The 21,428-nt window shown below is 45.0% G+C and overlaps 2 protein-coding genes across 5 annotated transcripts; one reads left to right on the plus strand and one right to left on the minus strand.

Moving 5' to 3' along the window:
• On the plus strand, positions 1-6,201 carry LOC103065681 (actin, alpha skeletal muscle 3-like). Its single transcript, XM_007441677.3, has 5 exons — positions 1-533; positions 1,298-1,459; positions 1,607-1,798; positions 3,516-3,697; positions 5,629-6,201. The coding sequence occupies exons 1-5, from the start codon at positions 215-217 to the stop codon at positions 5,770-5,772; spliced, it is 999 nt and encodes a 332-aa protein (XP_007441739.2). The 5' UTR covers positions 1-214; the 3' UTR covers positions 5,773-6,201.
• A 1,152-nt stretch (positions 6,202-7,353) lies between these two features.
• On the minus strand, positions 7,354-20,573 carry NAA40 (N-alpha-acetyltransferase 40, NatD catalytic subunit). Of its 4 annotated transcripts, XM_088137372.1 has the most exons (9): positions 20,376-20,573; positions 18,967-19,041; positions 16,996-17,091; positions 14,888-14,940; positions 14,592-14,687; positions 13,888-14,046; positions 12,415-12,498; positions 11,563-11,640; positions 7,354-9,639 (listed from the first exon to the last, which is right to left on the minus strand). In XM_088137372.1, exons 1-9 carry the CDS (start codon positions 20,379-20,381, stop codon positions 9,498-9,500), a joined length of 789 nt encoding a protein of 262 aa, XP_087993498.1. In that variant the 5' UTR covers positions 20,382-20,573; the 3' UTR covers positions 7,354-9,497. The 4 variants fall into 4 exon arrangements, with proteins under 4 accessions (XP_087993498.1, XP_087993500.1, XP_087993499.1 ...); XM_088137374.1 differs by lacking the exon at positions 18,967-19,041 and having other exon boundaries at positions 16,996-17,114; XM_088137373.1 differs by lacking the exon at positions 18,967-19,041 and having other exon boundaries at positions 20,376-20,572.
• Positions 20,574-21,428: the final 855 nt, after the last annotated feature.

The following is a 21,428-nucleotide window of genomic DNA, read 5'->3' on the forward strand; positions in this document are numbered from 1 at the left end:
TCTAGCATCTTGTGCAAATCTAGACACCTACAAGGAGGAAGGCTGACACTTGGGGAAGCGGGTGCGATTGTTCGTGGGTGTAGCATGGGAGTGGGGGAAAGAGACTGGGCGCAGCTTTTCCAGAGAGATGGACATTGCTGCAATTATCCAGCTGCAAGGAAGACAACGGGTGTTGTGAGGGGCCTCATCCTTTCTGCTCTGCTTCCAGGGTGTCATGGTAGGGATGGGCCAAAAGGATTCCTACGTGGGAGACGAAGCGCAGGGAAAGAGAGGCATCTTAACCTTGAAGTATCCCATTGAGCATGGTATCATCACTAACTGGGATGACATGGAAAAGATCTGGCACCACACCTTCTATAACGAGCTGCGTGTGGCCCCCGAGGAGCACCCCACCCTGCTGACCGAGGCTCCCCTCAACCCCAAAGCCAACCGGGAGAGGATGACCCAGATCATGTTCGAAACCTTCAACGTGCCCGCCATGTATGTGGCCATCCAGGCGGTGCTCTCCCTGTACGCCTCTGGCCGAACCACCGGTAAGGAAGGGGGACCTGGAAACTTGGGGTCTCGTTTTGATATTATTATTAGTTAAATTTATAGGCTGCACAAGGCAAGGTTTTAATATGAAATTCATACCCTGCCAAGTATTTATCCCCACCTGTATAAAAGTCCCCCCCCACACACACACACACACCCCTGAGAGGCAAGATTCTACATATGAAGCCATAGTTTGGTTTAACTGTGGTGTGTCAAATAAGCCGTAACTGAATGATTGCAAAATGTTAAACCATAAACCAGAGTTTAGAAAACCAGAACTACACACTGCGCTTAGCAAAACCAAAGAAAATTCAGCTTGACTTAATGCAATGAGAAATCAGTTATGACAAAGGAAGCCAGAGATCCTAGGTTCAACTGCCACCCAACTCCTAACTTCATCAGGGCAGGGTAAATGTTTTATGGACTGGGGACCTTCCCTAACACCCTTGCGGAGGATGAGCAGCCCAGGGTTGGGGGGGATGATGATGATGATGATGCAAATGGGTGGGATCATGCCAGGCCCATGGGCTGAATTATTTTCTTCTGGGATTTGGGGGAGAGTTCAGTCATCCCCTCCAATTTTAAAAAATGATAAAGATCCTTTTATATAGTACTACAGTTGTGGCTGTTTCCTGCCTCGAAACATTAAAAATCATGGGTTTTTTTGCAACGATGGTGGGAAGGGATTCAGGGGGCCTCCAAAATGGATTGAGGGATTGCATGTCAAATTTGGTACCACTGAATGAAAGCGTCCCATTCGTAGGGATGATGCTGGACTCTGGAGATGGTGTCACCCATAATGTCCCCATCTACGAAGGCTACGCCTTGCCTCATGCCATCCAGCGCTTGGATCTGGCTGGCCGTGACCTCACAGACTACCTGATGAAGATCCTAACCGAACGCGGCTACTCCTTCGTCACCACAGGTAGGTGGAACTATTAAGCTTTAAGCCTTAAGTTTGAGAGTCATCTGAACTGGCATTTCTCGTGAATGAATTCTAACTAAGTTGGCCAGTTGTGACTGAACGAAAATGTTCATTCTTCTGGCCGCATCCAATCTTTTCCTCCTTCAGCTGAGCGGGAGATTGTGCGGGACATCAAGGAGAAGCTGGGCTACGTGGCTTTGGACTTTGAGAATGAGATGGCCACGGCTGCTTCCTCGTCCTCAGTAGAGAAGAGCTACGAACTCCCTGATGGACAGGTGATCACCATTGGCAACGAACGGTTCCGGTGTCCAGAGACCCTCTTCCAACCCTCTTTCATTGGTAAGGGAGCTCTTGATCTTCAGTTGTTAGGTATTTGGAGGAGCAAAATCTATTACAATTACACAATGAGTGAAGAAGTCATTCTTGGATTTTCCTGGTGTTGGGAATAGCAAGAGATATCTTGCTTAGACATCTGGTTAGCCATTGTGGGAAACAGGTTGGTCTTGATAGGCCTTTGATCTGGTCCAGCAAACTCCGCTGCTTCAACCTTATCCTGATGGGTTGACAATACTGTTGTGTCCAGGCCACTGACTGTATGGCTGGAGTTGATGGGAGTTGTGTGCTAAAACATCCTGAGGGAAAGCCACACTACCCCTGTATAAATAAAACTGCCTTTCAAGAACCCCAAGATTCCTGCTTTTTATTCATAAGAGACTGAATCGCTTCCTGCTGAATTCTGATGAAGAAAGGTACGCTAACAGGTACCCAAACACTTTGTGCAATTGAAGCTAGAGATGGATCAAATCCTGATCGTTCAACACACACACTCCCAGATTTTGTTTCCCCAAGGACAAGGCACATACATGCTTTCTTCCCCAACCCACTTTCGTGGTAACTTTCCTCTCCATTCACCCAGCGTCCCTCCCACCTTACATCTTTAAAAGGAGCACAGTGTATGAAAGGTATCACTGTTTTGTTTTGCTTCCAAAAGGAAGCTGTCACTTATCTAAGTGACAACAGATGGATTCGTGCCAGCTGGGGTGGCAATTATGAGAAAAACATCAGCTAAGACATGCCAATAGCAGAAAGGTCAGCCCGCTCCTTGGAGACTGCCAAAAATGTCACAAGTTGTGTTGACTGCTAAACAAACTGGCACACGTTTGAAAGGGGAAGGAAAGCAAGCAGGGTGGTGGGTGTCTTGATTAGCAAGCTTTAACCAGAAGGGGATCAGGTAGACATTCCACCAAAAGATTAGACCTAAGACTTCAACAGTAGGTGGTGAAAACAGCTGATCTCACTTAAGGAAGCTCCTCCGCCCTTCTTTTTCTACCCAAAATAGGCAAGGGTGCTGTAAATTCCAGGCCTGTGGAAGGAGAGCTTTCCCTAAAGGAGGGGGAAGTGTGATCTCCTGTCGGCAGCTGTCATAACCTAAGGTCATCACCCCATCCTGTTCTCCTTGGTGAAGGATGCTTCACTGTGGGACCACCTTCCTTTGAGACAGATGGCAAGGGTTGTTCAACATACCCTGTTCCCCTTTAGATCAGACCCCAAAATTTGGGAAGAAGATCCAAAACAGGTCCATCAGTTCATGGAATGAGCCATTCTTTTTTCCTTGCTGGGGTAGACAGCTGTGCTTGATGGGAATGGTGGAAGAAATTAAGCTGGAGGAGGCACAGCTAGCCTACAGTGATCCAGTCAGTCATTAAATTAAAGACTGAACATAATTGTTAAATAGCAGACTGAAAGAAATCTGTGAACAGTTACCATCCCATTATCAAAATACACCGAGGCTGGGTTCACCCAGTGCATACCACACAAGATAGTACATGTACTACAGTAAGTCATAGTTTAACCTTAGCATAACTTGAATAAACCATAATTTATTGCATATGCATAGTGTGCTAAACTCGACAGTTCCAAATGGCAGGATCCACACAATACACCAGAAACCAAGAAGCTACCTTATAACTTAAGATGTTGTATGAAAGGACAGGACACTAAGTTCTTCCTCTCACACACAGTTATAATGAATTTCACAATCCTACCTTCTCTTCAGGCATGGAGTCGGCAGGCATTCATGAAACAACCTATAACTCCATCATGAAGTGTGACATCGACATCCGTAAGGACCTGTATGCCAACAACGTCCTCTCCGGTGGCACTACCATGTACCCAGGCATTGCTGATCGCATGCAGAAAGAAATTACTGCCTTGGCTCCCAGCACCATGAAGATCAAGGTGATGCAGGCCAGCGAATGGTAACTTAAGAGATTCCAAGCTAGAGATGCAGACATTATCCTTTCTCTGAGAGATGGCTCTTCCACATGCAGGCTTCCATTCACTAGAGAAGTTGTGAATGTGAATTCCTGGCATTCCTCCCTGTTTGTCAAGGGGCATGCCATTTGTTCCAAATTCCAAATATTCCCTTTGGAAAAGCAGCAAGATTGATTGACTACAACTTGCTTTTAAAAGCTAAACCAAATCTGAGGAGGATTCTTTGTTCCCATGAGTGAGTGAGTGGAATGAATGAATGAAATGAATGAATGAACGAATGAACTCCAACACTGATAGAATCTCTAAATCTAATTTTAAGGCTTGAGTTCATTCATTCATTCATTCATTCATTCATTCATTCATTCATTCATTCATTCATTCATTCAGATAGAATTTCAGAAGAGTTTTTCTCCTTCTCAGTGGCAACCCATCTGTTGTGGACTCTTCCCCCAAAGGAAAATCCAGCCAGCCTTTTTTGCTCCCTTTAGTTATCATGTGAATATAGTACGTTTCCCCCACCCCCCATTGTATTTACTAATACATCCTAAATTAGGATTGTATTTCATAGTGAGATACGGCTTGCTTATTACAGTTAAACACAACTGGCTAGGTTTACACAACATGCTAAACTGTAAGTCATGACTTACAGACTTCGGGGCAAAAACGAGAGGAAAAGAACTGACTGTATTATGGATGAATGCAATGTATGAACCTGTCCTTGCTCTCTCTCTGCCAATGCTTAAGTTTCCTTTTCAAAGTTTTTGATGCCTGTGTATTTAAAATGGAAGCCAAGCAGGACGGAGAGACCACTCGAAAGCCCCCGGGAATGGAGACAAGATTGGGAAGTTAAAAGGCGCCATGGAAGAAGGCAGTAGCAAACCATTTCTGTTCTGTTGCCACCACTATTTCAGAACCAAGGTCTGCAAAGGCCTACAAAATGTCACCTGCGAAGACAGCTTTTCCAAGTTTTTAGCTTAAGATTCTAGGCCTTAGGAGGGGTGCAAAAATAAATCAAAAGAGGAGAGTGAGGGACAGGAATAAGCTATCAGACAGTAAATGCCCCTTCGCCAAGCCTTCGCAGCAGCGATACTCTGCCTGTGTCCAACTGTTCTTTTTGTGTGTCCCTTTGAATGGACATCTCAGCAAAATGCTCTCAGATAATCAGGTAACAACTGACATTTATTTCTGCAGGGCTGTTACCAATCTGTATCTTGGGCTTTTATTGCTGACATCAATTTACAAGTATTATCTTTATGAAGACTGTTCATCTCCTGCTGGAATGATACAACATAATTAATAAAAGTACTCAGGGGCTGTATAAAAACAAAAATGTTGTTTTCGACAGCCATGGGAGGGAGTAGGATGGTGAAATTTCAGAAATTCAGAAATTATTGGTAGGCAGTATGGTTGGCCAAGCCTTACAAATACTAAGAACCTAGGTTTCTGTCAGCTAAGCAGCGAGATGGGAACCTCACGGCAGATATATTTCAGGTTCCAAACAGAGGAAGCTGCCTTATAGAAGATAAGACTACAGCTGTGTTTGCATGATACATTTGCCCAGGGTGAACCTAACCATTGTTTATGTAATTAACCCAATTTTCTGGGTTCCTACCACACACTGAGCCATTACCTAATCATCTGGCTGGATTACCCAATCATCAGGCAAAAATACAGCTGGCTAACTTGTCTGGCTCTGCTTAGCTCAATATTGCTATTTTTAGTTTATTCTGGCAGATCTCTCCAATATCTCAGGTACCAAAAGCAGCCACCCCCTCTGAGCAGTTCTGCCAGAAATTAAACCCTATTGATTCAACCAGGCCCCTGCTCTCCACAACCGCATCAGCTAAGCTTTCCAACAGGCTGGCTAACTTTCGTGATGTTTGTTCTTACTTCAGATCATTGCTCCGCCGGAGCGGAAATACTCTGTGTGGATCGGTGGATCCATCTTGGCTTCCCTTTCTACCTTCCAGCAGATGTGGATCAGCAAGCAAGAATATGACGAAGCAGGACCGTCTATTGTCCACAGGAAGTGTTTCTAAGAGTACCTGTGGTATCTCTTGTTGTTGCTACTCCTTTCCTACTCCAACTGCTTCTCCCTGACCAGAGTTTAAGACTTATTCCTCTCCTGCCCCTCCAAACATCCAGCTTCAAGAAATTTACTCAAGGATGTAAAGAAGGCGCTTTGGTTATTAGGAACTGTATCTCTATCACAAGGGCATAACGTCCATCTGCTGCCCCAAGTTCAAGTGCATTTCTGTAAAGCAACCTTATATACACTTTTCACATTTTTCAAAGGAGCATGCTCCCCGATCTCAAACCCTTACCTGAGCCATAATAAAATTAGGTATTACAGCAAAATGCCAGAGGAGAACATTCTGGTTTTTTGGGGTCTACAGAATCTTCTGAATTTCTAGGACATCTCACATCAAGAGCAGAATAATCAAAGCACACACAGCCACATTCTATATGAGTGCAGAAAAGTGACAGAATTCATCATCCCAACGATCTCCACTTTTAAAAAAAGAAAGGTTAACATGGGTGACAAGAGAAACTTGAGGGTATTGGATAATATTATCTCTTTGAGGAGGAGAGGGACAAACAGCCTTTCTGCTAACTAACCATGGGGGTGACTGAAACAGAGAAAACACCGCGCGTTGGGCTCTACGCATTCTTGACTATGATCCTTACTTGTCTTCTATGCACCCAGGGCCCTGTAGCAGAAAAGGTTTCTACCCCCAGCCTAACCTATTTAAAACATCTTGATCTGACTTTTCAACCTAAAAAACAAGACAGGCCTGCATGGAGGCTTTCAGCCCAAAATCAACACTAAAGAATGGGGGGGGCAGGGGGAGGAGGAATCAAACTCAGACACCAATTTGCCAAGTTAAACAGTAGTTCTCGTAATGAGTATTGTGAATGGAAAGCCCCGTGGTTTTGAAGTTGAAGGAGATGCCCCATGGAACTGGTTCTGTTCCACATCTAATGGAACGGCTGCCATCAAGTGAGTCATCTCAGGAGGAGGTGGAAAAGGGAGATATGAATTCCAGACAAAAACTGCATTTTCCTATCATACTGTATTAACCACTGTAACCCTCAATCGGCCAGAAATCAACAAGAAAAGGGGCTCCCTATTAATGAGGCAGAAAACTATTTAAAAAATACAAAAGCATGATCACTGATTACAGGAGGCACTCTCTTGAAATATTCAGAAAAAAAGGCTTAAAGTCACAACAGGAAGCTTATTTTCAACATACCAAGAGAATTTTTTGCTTTCCCCTCAGTTGCAAACTCAGATACCCATTTTTAACAGGCCTACCCATCTTGGGAGGATGAGAATTGGCATCCGACAGAACAGGAAGGCACCTGGGAATGACAACACTTGAACCAAAGAACAGAATTTGTGGTTCTTCATTTGGAACTGTGTCTTTTTAAAGCGGTGGGTACACAATACCCAAACGGGGAGAGGAAAACTTCTCCAATTGTGGAACACAAAAAGGCATTCTATAATGTTTAGAAAAAACAGAGTCCTGCTTAATTCCAGCACTCTAAAGAGAGGTTCAAAATATACTACAAAGGAAGCTATACTTGAGAACACATATACACTTACAACCCACTGGAGACTGAACAGAATGTTTATTTTTAAAACAGACAAATAAAATAAACCTTTTCATTAAAAAAAATCAGGTTGTTCCCTTTGATTCCAGTGAAAGTTGTTTGCTAAAAAGAGCAGTTTTCTTCAAATTTACTCTATGAAATAAAACAACCCCAAAATGCAAAAACAAAGCGAATAAATGAGGAAAGAAACACCCACTAGATATACAAAGAAATACAACAGTATTATTTCAGCTTAAAAACATAAAGCATTCTGCATGCCACATTCAACATGTTCAACCACCTTTCCTAGATTTTTTGTTTGTTCATTTTGGGTGGTGGGGGGAGAGATCCATCTACAGAAAAATCTAAAAAGAAAATCAAGTTGTTGATAAATCAGTGTATCATTATGGGGCAATGTATCCTGGCAGTTTTTAGCATAGCCACAGCTCCAAAGCCATCTCTAATATTCCTTTTGTAAAAAAGGAAACAATTTAATTTAGAAGTATGACTTTAGAAATCCACTGACACATTAAAAACATAAGTCCATCCCGTGATGTTTAAGCAGGGGGTATCAGTTTCGATCTCCTCTTACAGGCTGTTAAGTAAGATCCAGATGATGGTGTTTGGTGGTGTTTGGATAAGGAGGCCATCCATACGGACATGCTAAGATGACCCCAATGACTCGTCCAAGTGAAAGAGTGTCTCACTTGAAGCAGCAAGGGATGGAATTAAGAGCAGCTCCAAGCTTCTGGCTGCCCGAATCGTAGGCAGGGAAATAATGCATTCAAGGACCTACCAGAAAGTTGTACCAGAGAATTCCCACCTTCTGAGGCCTTCTGCCTATCAATCTGAAAGCCGGCAGAGAGAGGAAAGACAGCAGTGACACAGTGGGGCGAGGTGTAGAGAGAACTGACCCCGTGCAACTTGGCTGGAAAGAATCAGATTCCCATATGATAGAAAATTCCCATCCTTGCTCTAGAAGCTGTCTCTTAACCCACCAGAGAGATACTAACCTTAGAAAAGTCTGCCTGCCCCTTTCCCCTTTAGCTCTAGAGCAGGGTTTCTCAACCTGGGCAACTTTAAGATGGGTGGAATTCTGGGAGTTGAAGTCCACCCATCTAAAGGTTGCCCAGGTTGAGAAACCCTGCTCTAGAGGTTCATTTATATAAATCCGAATCCACGGGGCTAAAAGCTCACATATTAGCTCTTGTTCAGCCATGGTCGGGAACCATCAACGCCAAAGCAACGTACCATTTTGGGACCAAAGGGTATACAGGGCGCCCTAAACAATAGGGGCACACCCATAGTGAACTTGCATCATTTTGCTGTTGCACAACTGCTCCAACGGAGACTTTCGGACAACAAAACCTCTCCGAGTTGCATTCGGCGCAGTTGGCCAAGAGGAAATCATGCAATCTTTGTTGGGCTGAAGACCCAGACTTGGGGATACACTGAGAGCAAGCTGCACGGGGCAATCCATTCACGCTGATGCTTTCCTCAAACACACGAGACGTGGAGAAAAACATAAACAGAGGCAGTGTGTTACTTAAGATCTGGTTCTAAAAATCGGGGTGGAACCCTCCCCCTCCCCCAAGCGCACACAGCCAGAACTGCTTTCAAACACACACCCAGAGAAATTCAAGAGCTTCCCAGGTACTGACTTGTGTATTCCCTTTACTACTCACTGTAGTTCTCTGACAAAATTGCAAACTCAATTTTGTAATTATTAAAGAAAAAAAAGGGGGGGGGGAGAGACAGAGAGGCCCCAAAGGAATAAAGAATGAGAAAAAGTTGCCATTATCTGCCACCCAAAAAGTCTATGCTTCATCCACACAGAAGGGCTCCCCATTCTTGTCAATGGCTTTAGACAGGAACCATAAATTTTAGATGAACGACGCTAAACAAAACCTCCTGCCTGGATTCACACCTTCAGTTCAAGGCTGCAGGTAAGCAAGATCAAGCCCCGGGCCTAAGCGTTCAGCTCGGCTTTGATTTAAAGGACCTCCGATATGGAGGAAGGTCTTTCATCCTGGGATTCAGGATGTCCCACGGGAGTTTGTTGGTCTGGGCTTGAGAGCGCAGCAAGAATCGGAGGCTGGGGGCAGGTCGAGGAAAGCCGCGAGAAAGGCACGCTTACGTGGAGGGAGACGGATTCTTTAAGAGGACTGCCTCAGTGGCAGCAGCCCCCGCACTGAGTGCCCAAGTGAGCCTGCTGGCTCTCGCCAAATTTTGTTCTTCGGCTGAGGATTTCGTAGGAGCAGTCTTCCCCACAGCAGCCAGACACGCTTGGTGAGGTATCGTCTATTTCAAATCTAAAGGGTCAGGAAAAATGTACAAAAGCAGGCCATACGCAGACCTTCCCGCTGGTATTTCACCGAACAAAGTTGTGCGGTTATCCAAACCAGCCGACGCAGCCCTGACTGGGGCCTGTCAGCAGCTGTCTGTACCTGCGGGTAAGTGGGTGATTTGCAGGAAGAGAGCTGCGAACTTCCCTTCTGCGAAAAGGCAAGCCAAAATCGAATGCTGCTGTTCACACCAGCGGTCAGGGTGCGTCCGTTGGGGATGTGAGGAGACACCGGGGCTATCTTTTCAGTCTCCCCTGCGTTGCTACAGCAAGCTACCCAAATCGGAAGATGCCGACGTGGCAAAACCTTTAGGAGCCAGCCGGTTAACAAGGGACTCAAATGGGTCTCCCGCCAAAGGACAGGGGGTGCTTCTCGCTTGCCTTTCATGGTCCAGGAAAGAGATGCAGGTGGCTATCCACAAGGGTCAGCCCAGCACATACTGAGCTGTGCTTCAACGGAGGGCTTTCCCATACACTCCCACAAGCCCTCATGCAGAGAAAAGCAGCATGTCAGGGAGAAATGTTCCAGATGAACCTCCATCCCTGGCTTTCTCCATGCACCGTGGAGAAGCCCTGGATCATGCAAGCCCCAATGAAAGAGGTCGAGCCAATGCCATGCAGGACCCGGGTCCCCGCAAGCGCTTGGCTGACCTTGGGCTGCTCCTTTCCCCAAATGCTTCTTTCAAATGTCACTTTTTCTAACCTTGGTTAAGTTCCATTTCTCTTCTGAGAATTAATTTGATAGGAAGGGTAAAAGAAACGCGCGTCCTCAGCTCACTTGAAAACCGAACTTTCTCCTCCGAGAAGCTTCCTCCAATCGCGTGCCCTCCTAATACGTTGGATTGCAACCGGCAAAATTCTTAGCCAGCACACAGCCTGTTTTTGTAGCCAAAGTCATGGGAATTGATCCAACATATTGAGAAGGCAACAGGTTGAGCAAGACTCCCGTAACAATAGAGGCAAATATGTGTAGTTCAGGGTTGAACTGTGGAGTCCTTGGGGCTCTCTGAGCTTGGTTCTTTTCTTGCAAACATTTCATTACCCAGCTAGGTAACATCTTCAGTGCTAAGCTAAAATGGGATGGGGTTTGCTCTCTATTTGTATACTGTGGCCGGCCTTGCCAGTGCTGGGGGTTGGGGTGGGGGTTTTGTTTTGCTCCTCTGGTAGTTCCTTGATTAGCATCTGTTTGCTGCTTGATTGTGTGCCTGGTGGTAACCTCTGCTTATCTGGGTGATGATTGCTGGTGATTGATTGCTGGTGAGGCGATCTTCTGGTCTTTTGTCTCTTTTGAATAGTATGTAGATGCTGTTTATCTCTATGTGTCTGTTAATTGCTGCCTTGTCTGAATACCAGGCTTCCAAGAATTCTCTTGCATTTTTGGATTTAGCTTGGTCTAAAATGCTGACAGTTTCCCAGTTAAAACTATGGTATCACCTCACCAGCAATCATCACCCAGATAAGCAGAGGTTAGCACCAGGCACACAATTGAGCAGTCAACACATGCTAATCCAGGAACTACCAGAGGAGCAGAACAAAAACTCCACCCCCGCCAGCACTGGCAAAGCATATAAATAGAGAGCAAACCCCATCCCATTTTAGCACTGAAGATGTTGCCTAGCCGGGTAATGAAATGTTTGCAAGAAAAGAATCAAGCTCAGAGAACCCCAAGGACTCCACTCCCGTAACCGTATAACAAACTCAACTTGGATCACATTCCAGGAAGCGGTCTAGTATTTTGTGGCTCAAATTCATTTTTACCTGGTGCATGTTCTAATCTAAAAAAGGAGGTTATACATTGAAAAAGGCTTTTTTTTTTTTACCCCAATTACCCAGCTGCCACCTTCTTTCTGTCTCAGAAAGGAAGAATAATTAAATCAAGGCTTTTACTTACTGTAAAGCGTCTCTGAAGAATTGGTTGGCTCCGTGATTGTGTTTGAACACTGTTAACATGACTTTCTTCATCTGTGTGCTAAGAAAAGTCAGGGAGAGCCAAGGTCAGTATGGAATGAGAGAAAAACAGGACTGCTGGGATTGTCATCCCTAAGCGATGTGGTCACGTGACGCCGTACTTTACAACCATATCGCTTAGCGACGGCAATCCTGGTTCCAACTGCCGTCATAACTTGAGGACTACATGGCACTACTCCATTTTTAAAAATATAGGGTATACCAAAGTCAGAGCTCATAGACAATTTATTCTATAAATTATATTAAATGTCTGAATTGGTTGCCATTTTCTTACTTGTTTGATGCATGATCTTTGAACATTCCTAAGTACAGTAACATTTCTGCTGAAAAAAATATTAATATTGTGATTGGCCTGTGGGGCCTGACTTATGGTACACCCTGTATTGATACAAAGCAAATATAAGAATATAAAAATTCACAGAATGAAGATGTCTTCATCTGAGGCTGTACAGGCCACGCAGCTTTGGAATTCCGAAGCATAACCAAAACGTGCGACCTGACTTTACAAATCTCCTAGTTGCTTTAGCTGTTCTGAGATATTGTACGGTATCCTCATCAGCACGTCAATCACGGAGATGTTTTTATCAGTAAAAAGTAAATGAGAAACATATTGAGCGCTCCCTTGGCTAAACTAACACCGTAACACTCAAGTTGAAGGGTCACACATTCAGTTTTTAATGTGGATAACAAGTCTTGTTAAACGTCAACGAAGTTTGCCCCAGTGAGATGGGGTATGATTTGCAGCTCAGAAATCGTGGGGAAAAGGCACCCCTACCTATTTGCCACGAGCTGCAGGATCTGTATGAGAAACTTGCCCAGACCTTTCCTCCTCACTTTGCTTTCCAGCTGTACTTCATAGCTAGGGCGAGAGAGAGAGGGGAGGGGAGGGAAATGCAGGCAAACATCAACATTCGAGCAGAGCCAACTTGCAAGCCATTTGCAAAAGTCATTGCCATTTGAAGTACAAAATGCCAAATGTGGAAACATCCAAAGCCATCTTCCCTCCTGTTTAACAGACAGGGACCCCGACTCCCTTGTTCAACAGACAGGGATCTCGACTCCCTTCTGTTTGACACGAACCTCTATTTAACAGACACGAAGAGCTGTTAACATAAGACATAAACCCAGCAAGAAACACACAACATTATTGTTCTAATTTGGTATCAGTGCCTGCAATTTTCTAAACACTAAACAGATGCCGAAAGTTTGCTTGGGGATTTGCTGTCTAATTACCTTGAAACAAGGGGAAAAAGACAAGAGATGAAGGTAACTGATGGATGGCACCCAGTTGGTTTCCTTTGCTATGAAGTTCTTTTCTGGTAAGCTGTCCTGCCAATTATGCTAAATATAATGTGCACTGTTTGGCTTTGCAAGATGCATGAGGCTCAGTCATGGAGGCTTATCACCAACCTGTGGCTTAGCACAATCTCTTCATTTGTTAATTTATATGCCATCTTTCCTCCAGGTGCAAAAGGTACTGTACACAGCTCCCTCCTCCAATTTTTCCCCTATAACCACCACCATGGGAAGTAGGATGGGCTGAGAGAGAGGCAGACCAGCCCAAAGGTACCCAAAGATCTTCCACAGCTGAGGGTGGAATGGAACTGGGGGCTCCCCAGTTTTAGTCCAACACCTTAACTGCTACACCTCAACACAGCAATATTTAAAGTCCGTGCTACTTCATAAAGTTGCATTCCTTCTTACTGTCCTAGCTGCCACAAACACACACATCCCACACCAAAAATGAAAGGTCTTAAATATTCCAGGTTTAGGCCCAAGAGCCTAACTTTCACTTTTATTCCAGGTTAGGCTATTTATACCTGTTTTGTAAGTTCTACTAGCAGGCTCCCTTCAAGTTCCCCTCGATCACTGATGAGTGGGCTCTTTTAGCCAGAGATATCAAATGAGTTTGGCCTGTTTTGCATCACATGCATTAATCCCAAGCTCAAGTTAAATCATGCAAACAATCTAGCTTTGCTGAGAAAGAAAGGGAAATCTACGGTTGGAAGCAATCCTCCAAAACAGAGCAAGGAGAAAGAAACACGCTTAGTCGTCACATTAAGGAAGCATAGTTGGCACACAGACCAGAACCATAGCATGCTGCATTTTTTTTTTTTTTGGCAGGCCCAACTTCTCCTTTCCATCGTTCTGTTCTTGTCTATCAGACCTTCCTGCCTGATGAAGTCCACAGAGCTCTGGCAATCTAGTTACTCCTTCCCATCCTGAAATCCCAAGCAGGAAACCATACCAGTAGAGCACCTCCTCTCCATATTCAACGTCAAAGCGGAAATGGGAGAAAGCCACGGGGAGGGAGCCGTCTTCCAAAGCGATTAAGTACCAAGCCCGGTCATCGGTCATTTCTTCCCGTTTTTCCCGGTCTTTCCAGCCCCACTCGCTCTGCTCGTACCTTTGAAGAAGCACAGAAAGAAGGGAAATGAGAGCTTCCTTCAGGATGGGGCCAACGGCCTTCTGCCCAGGGAAGTTGGGAATCCGCGTGTCACGGTCATGTTCAGAAGCATCTCCGCTCCTGGGTCTCCACGTGGTCGCTAGCTGAACTTGAAGATGGACTGAAATGACAAAAAACTACTCTAGAGAGCCTGCAAATGTTTCTGTACTACTGAAAGACCATTCTAGCGTTCATGTTACTCGGCCTTAAACACAGGACTGATGGCTTTGCACTGGGGATACGTAGCAAACATAGGAAGCTGCTTAATCTGATCCTTAACCCAGCCAAAGAGCACAACCGCCAACCCTAACTCATAACGCCTTTCAAAGCCTCAAGATTATTTTTTCTAAGCACCTCGTGCTTCTGAGCATTCTGTTTTTTCTTGCGAACCATATACTTTGGCTCCTGAAGCAGAGAGGGTAAGATCGAACCAACTCTTGCTCCTCAACTGCTGGTCATGGCTGCCCACAGCCTCCCATTACCCCCTCGTGCCCTTATGGCCTTACAAGGTCTGCATGTTTGTTTTGGTCAGCTCAAATGCCCAGTCGAGCGTAGCCGGGTCCAAACTGGATACTCGTTTACACTCGATAGAAACATTCAGTCTGTAACAAGAGAGGGAAAGAAAGAAACGACAATTAGGATTACTTGTGGAAATGAAAAATGGGATTCAACCTGGGGACTGCGAGAGGAAAGGCCAGGCGGCTACTGGGAGGACAACAGTGACCCTTTCCAATTATTTATCACAGAGGAGGCTGAGGTTCAAATCTCTCACCTCGAAAAAGGACACAAAACTTTTACTCACCCGTTTCTGTCGTATTTCTTGAACACCGGAAACGCTTCTAAGGGGTCTCCCAGCTACACAAAGAAAGAGAGTCACTAGACAAACTAAAAAGTTGATGTCTGAAGAGCAGTCAGGCACAGGGATAACTTTCTAACTTTCCTCTGGCAATCGGTTTGGAACATTGTTAACAATCAAGATCAAGGCAATAAAATGTCTGGCCCTTGTTCCATTATCAAGGTAAAAAAAAATACTGTATGCAATCGGTTTCAGCTGATTATATTTTCTGCAGGAATTAGTGATCAGCTAAACTGCCTTAACTTCAACATTATAGAAAGTGTCTTGCTCATGAGTAGGCCTGAAGGGGCAGAGACTAGAGAGCAACTCTAGAGTTTCTGGGGGGTGGGGGGAAAGCTTCTTTACTTCAGTTGCTTCCTCTGTTTGCATTTTCCTCTGTTGGAATTTAAAAGTTTACTCATTCATAATTTATTCTAACTTCTTAGAGCCATCGGATCCTCAAAGTGGTTTAATCCGCTCCCTCTCCAAACACCACAGCCCTCCTAGAGGACAAGACTTTGATCTACCAGTTCATTCATACCAGGCAAGAAATAAACTCACAGCTCTACGCTCCCACCTTCAAAACACTGTTAAAAAAATAACGCCACGATCCCCAGGAGGCCAGCCTTTCAGATTGGGCTCAGCCAGGTTGCTAAGCAAAGGCCTGCAGATGCCAGCAGGCAGACCATAAACCACCATACCAACTGCAGGGACTGGATTCAAAGGACACCTTAAACCCAAACCGAGCAAACGACCTTGTGGCTTTAAAGCACCGATTCCAAGTCTGCACCATCCTTTTATAGTCCTATTCACTTCTTAGACAAACACTGGTGCCCTTTGAGGTCATCAACCCAAATCTATCTGGTGTTCATCCAATACAGTAAGTCCAGCAGGGCTTGCTCCACAGGAGTAACACACATGAGCACAGTCTTAATGTTCCAGAATTCGAAGCAACCCCAGCCACAAAGGCTCCTGAGGAGACTGTGGGTCGGTTTGTGTTTCTCAGCCCTGCCTACCTCACAAGGTTGTTGTTGTGGGGAGGAAATTGGAGGAGGAAGCGTTATGGACATTACCTTGAATTCCTGGTGGGATATAAACTTAATGGAGTGATAAATTATAATGCAACCCGCCCTTCAGCGCAAGCTTGGGGAATAAACTCTGTATGGAGATGTGCAAAATGTTCTTTGCCTGAATTGTTCTGTGCACACAACACTGGCTTTCAGGAATTTGTGCCTAAACAAAAGCATGCAGGCTTCAGATATTTGGTCCGTGCGCGGAAGGAAGCAGGGCTGTTTGCTCCAGGCAGAGGGGGTTGAAGGGAAGGGGGAGGGTGGAAAAAGCCAAAGGTGCTGGCAGCAGAGGGGTGGGAGGGAAGATAAGGTGCTGGAAAGACTGGGGGCAGGCAGACTGGTGGCATTCATCATACTGGGAGTGGTTCCTTACTGCTGAGGCAACTGAAGTAAGGGTCAGGCAAACAGGTGGATTTCTCAGCAGCAGCAGGGAGGGCAGAAAGGCACTGAGAAGATTGGAGAGGGGGTGAGCCAGTGGGATGTTCCAAGCTGGGACGTCAGTAGTGGTGGCTAAGGGGAAGGAGGGAGGGAAGGAAAGATAAATAAAAGCAAACTGGTGGTGTATGAAGCACTGGGAGAGGGCTGCTCAAGGCAGGATGGGAGAGGGGGTGACACGCACCCACTATACCTTTCTGGATTTCGTTTTAGCCTGAATGCCGGCCCAAGGAAAGCATTCTGAGTTTCAGATCGGCCAGATCTGATCCAAAAACAGCCCAGCTGAGTCCCTGCTACACAAAGGCTTTTTCTCCCCGTCTGGTGCATCCGTAAATTACGCAATTGTTGGGATAAAGCCACTCAGTGAAGTTTCAGGATGGGGGGGGCAGAATCTGAAGTTGAGTTGCCTCTTTCCCCACTACATCATTCCACATCCCCCAGATTTTAACTGGCTTATATTTTTGACAGCTGCAAGCTGCCTTGGGTGTCGGAATAAGCTGAAAAGGAAGGTGTACGTTCTACAATAAAATAATAAAGAAGTGGAGCTAAGAAGAAGAAGGAAAGACTCACTTTATTTGCCGCTTCAACCTTGGCGCAGACAGCATCCATGGCTGCCCTTTCCTCCAATCGTTTCTGCTTCTTCTCTTTGCCTTTGCTGGATTTCCTCTGCAACCAGGAGGGTTGAAATGCTAAGACACAACACACAAACAGAACTGTACAGTACTTGGCTTTTCCCCATCTATTAAGACTTCTTCCACAAGAGGCTATGCTTTCTTGCCAGGCCTGAAATGTGGGATCCAAATGCTCCAGGGGAGAGAAGGGAGGGGATACGTGACACAAACTTAGTTCATGCAGCTTGTTAGTGACGGTCAATTTTGCGATGACTGATTCAATAAAGTGGCTGGGAGCACATGTGCTAAAGCAAAATCATACAACCAACGTTGTCTTACTACACTGTGTGAACCCAAGTCACCAGCAATTCTACAGAAGGAGGCACCTTGACCAACCCATGGATTCTGCTAAAGAAAGCTGTCAGTCAAGAGAAACTTATTCCTATAAGAGCAATAAAGAATAAAACAGCCCGATTAACAGTGGCCCCCTGTTCCATCAGCTAAACTTTCTGTGGATTAAGCCAATTAAAAGGGGTGGGCTTTTTTTAAATGGTTGTGAATAAACCAGTGAAGGCTTCCAGCTATACTTTCTAATGCAGCATCATTTTGGCACAGCATTGCTGAAGAATTGTGCGCTGTGCACTCCCAGCTCATGGGTACCTGAAGCACATCAACTGTTAAACTTTTTTTTTTAGTGGAGACTGTTTCTAGGAAGTTTAAAATGTGTGTGATGCAGCTTTTGAGAACAAGGAAACAAATCCTAGGAGCAATCCGGGCCTCCAACAGCTTCTTTCCTATGGTTTCCCCCCCCCTCACTTCTCCCACTATAAGCCAATACAAACGTGATTTGGAAATGCTACCATTTTTTTTTTAATCCAAACATTCTGCCAGGCTGATGAGTCAGCAAATATGAGTGATTTCAAGCCAGAAGCATATGCTTAACCTCACGGCAACCCTTCCACCCCAGAAAAGTTCAAGCGAGGGCACTTTTTCCAATTCTCTGGGTGTGACTGGCCAGGAAGTCACTTGAAAATGTGACAGCAGAGATGTCCAGTCAGTGTGATGTATAGGCAGAAAGGAGTGAAGCACTTCTCCTACATCACACAAACAGGACATTAATAATAAGAACAATAACTTGTATGTACCAGCTGGGTTGGACAGGCACATTCTGATTTAAAAACAGGTCTGTCATTTTATTGATGACAGGGCTATTCATTTTATAGACAGGTTATTCCAGCTTGCTCAATGGAAAATATGAGAACACTTTAGAGAGTTACGAATTTCTTCTTCGGTACTGCAGCTTTCCATTATACGTGTGCAAAAAATACAGAGTTTGCTCACACATACCAAGAGGCAGTGACTAGGAAACCGTCAAGTGGCAACTGTCAAATGTGATCTATGTCACTTTGTAAGACAGGGCCGCTGTAGTTCTAAGAACCAAGCAGGACACATGAGTTTTACCAGCTGTAAATTTTTCTGATATGTGCGTGATAAGAATACACCAAACAAAATCTAGCATCAATAAAATGAATTTTGACTTCTTAAAAAAAGGTTCTGTCTGGCATGAAATCTATCCTTGTAAAAGTGGTTTTGCATTCCAAACTCTGAATGCCTCCAACTGACTGAACAAAACCAAACCAAACCTTCTCCCAATAAGCTAGAAACACAAATATTTCACATATAGCAGTCTAAGGTATATCTGTGCCCTTTCAAAACATAACTGTATGTGCCATCTGGATCCAGAAAGTATACAAGGACAACTAACAGATGGAACTAATGCCCTAATTCAAAAAGACACCTGGCATATTTGCAAAAATCTTTCTATATCTGCAAGGGTGAAACATAAGCTTGCATTTATTAATACAGTGAAGAATGTTAAATAACCATTCTGTTGCATTTTAATGTAAAATCTGAATTGAATTAAACCTACTGGAGAAGAAGGAATAAAATGCAGATCTTTGTTGCAACTTAAATAGCCTTCTGATCCAACTTCCCAATACTTGTACTTCAAGAAAAAAAATTCCTCTCATAATTAATAGTAATTGCAATTCTTACATTTCGTATCATAATTATCTATTTCTTCCCTGACCAACAGTGACTCTCCCAAAAGTCAGGTTCCAAATTACCCTTTTTTAACACTCTAGTCCTACATCTTTCACATTCCCTGCTAATACCATTACTTTCCACATCATTTCGATCATCACCCACAACTTCTACTCAACAGCAGAAACTTAATGCTGTAATACTGGCCACCTTTGTGTCCCCTCCCCAACTTTTCATGTATGTATCTCTCACTTTCCAATTCACATCTATAAAACTGGGTTGCACAATGAATCAGGATAGGCTAAAAGCTCGGAAAGCTTGCATTCCAGCATTGGGGGACCCAGCATCTTGCATGAAGCAGGCCACCCCCATTAGGCACAAAAAATGGTTTGGCACAGCATGTTTTACAGATGCAACTACACAGTCAGGCTTCCATTCACTTCCTATTCTCCAACTCCACTCTTTGATCCCACTTCAATTATCCAGATTTTAAGTTTTACAACAACCCAAATCTTCCCAACCCATATTTCACAACCCTCAAAATTTCTCACATTACAATAATCACTGGATTACTCCCTCCTTCCACTCCACCCATTTAAATGATTGCAATTATCTCAGTTCTCCCTCTTTCTCTAGAATCCCATATGGATTTCATCACACACACATACATACATATATATGTATAATCTCTCTCTAATATCTACTTTTCAAGACCCGTCCATTCCAACTCCCTCCCACATCCCAACCTAACCTCTTGACTCTGTAGGATGCCCCCAATACTTTGGCTGTGGAGGATGGGAACTTTAGTCTGGAGGGCACCAGGGTGGAGAAGTCACTCCAAAGACCTTTAAACATTTCTTTCCGCAGAGTCTGAATATTTAAACCCTAAGACCACCCATTTCCACCCCCAAGGGATACACTATCCCCAAGAGTCCTATATATGAGATGGGCGGCTATATAAATTAGAATAATAAATAAACACCTACATTTCTTCTTCCCCCTTTTATACATTGCTTCCTCATCTGGCCCCTGACGTGATACACTGACCCCCCCAGTTTTCCTCTAATTTCCCCCCCAGCTCCCTCCCCCCCATTTATAGCCTGGGCCTCCATCCTTTCGCACCCCCAGCCCAAACTTCCCCTCCCCATTACACTGAATCCCCCCAACATTGCCCAAGCCCCACCCCGTTGCGTCCACCTCCCCCATTGTGGCCCCCTCCCCAAACTTTATCCCCCTCGCAGCTCCTACCCCCTCCAGCTCCAACCCTGCCCCCTCACTCTCTCAACCCCCCCTTACCCCCATGGTGATGGCGACCGCGAGCCCCCCACAGCCTCCCCAGTGACGCGTAACCCGAGAGGGTGGAGAGAGACTTTAAAAAGGTACAAAGCTACTGCGCCTGCGCAAGACCCCAAACGGCGGGGAAGGAAAGCGCAGCCAAAGAGCCCCTTGACGCAACAGCGTGGAGGGCGCGCGAGGCCGCCCGCGCCTGCGCCGCGCGGCCTACGGGCAAAGGAGAGGGCGGAAGAGGAGGAAGCGGCTCTTTTTGGGCGCGTGCGCCGAGGAGGAGACAACGGGCGGGAGGAGAACGGGGGAAGGAAGGCGAAAAGAGCGGGAAAGCGCGGAGGGTTGGTCAAACACAAGCAGGCACAGGAGCGGAGGCGCGCGTGCGCACTGGGATTCTTAGTCTTACTCCGCCCCTTTCCCTAGCCCCGCCCTTTAACTCTAGCTGCGCGGGGGAGGGGAATTGAATTTCTTAGCCGCTGATTGGCTGGAGCAAAATATGAAGTATTAACATTGATTGATATTAATTAAATACGTATTAATAATATTAATGAAAGACTTCATCAACCAACCAGTTGTGGTTTATTAAATAAGTAAATAAATCGAAAAGCTGCTTTGGTATGGTGGGTGAAGGCAACTTTTTGGTTTCACTGTGGTTTATTCAATAAACCACAATTGGCTGGTTGGGCACAATGTGCTAAGCTACCCTCCTGAAAACAATGTGGTTGTTACCTGAACCCTGCCTGAGGAAAGAGTTTTTCTCTTCTTTTCCCCATAGAAAGCAAATTTTAAAAGCTCTCCTGAATGGCAAATATTTAATATAAATAAAACCAAACCTTCTGGTTCACTTGGCAGCATTCACACAACACCTTTAACCCAGCCAGCGAATTCCCCTACTTCTACAGCGCCCTGAATCATAAACTAGCCAAGGGGGCTGCTTTCATACAACCTGATAAGCCCCCCAAAACTAACCCAGATTAAAACCCAGGTTTAGCATGTTGTGCGAATGCTGCAAAAAGTTGCACACGATTACTTTCGAGCGACAGCGCACACACCCCAACAGAAACA

This window comes from Python bivittatus, unplaced genomic scaffold (genome assembly GCF_059951505.1).
Source record: "Python bivittatus isolate LINGU-HERP-01145 unplaced genomic scaffold, Pbiv_v1 ctg000180_np1212, whole genome shotgun sequence".
Classification (NCBI taxonomy): domain Eukaryota; kingdom Metazoa; phylum Chordata; class Lepidosauria; order Squamata; family Pythonidae; genus Python; species Python bivittatus.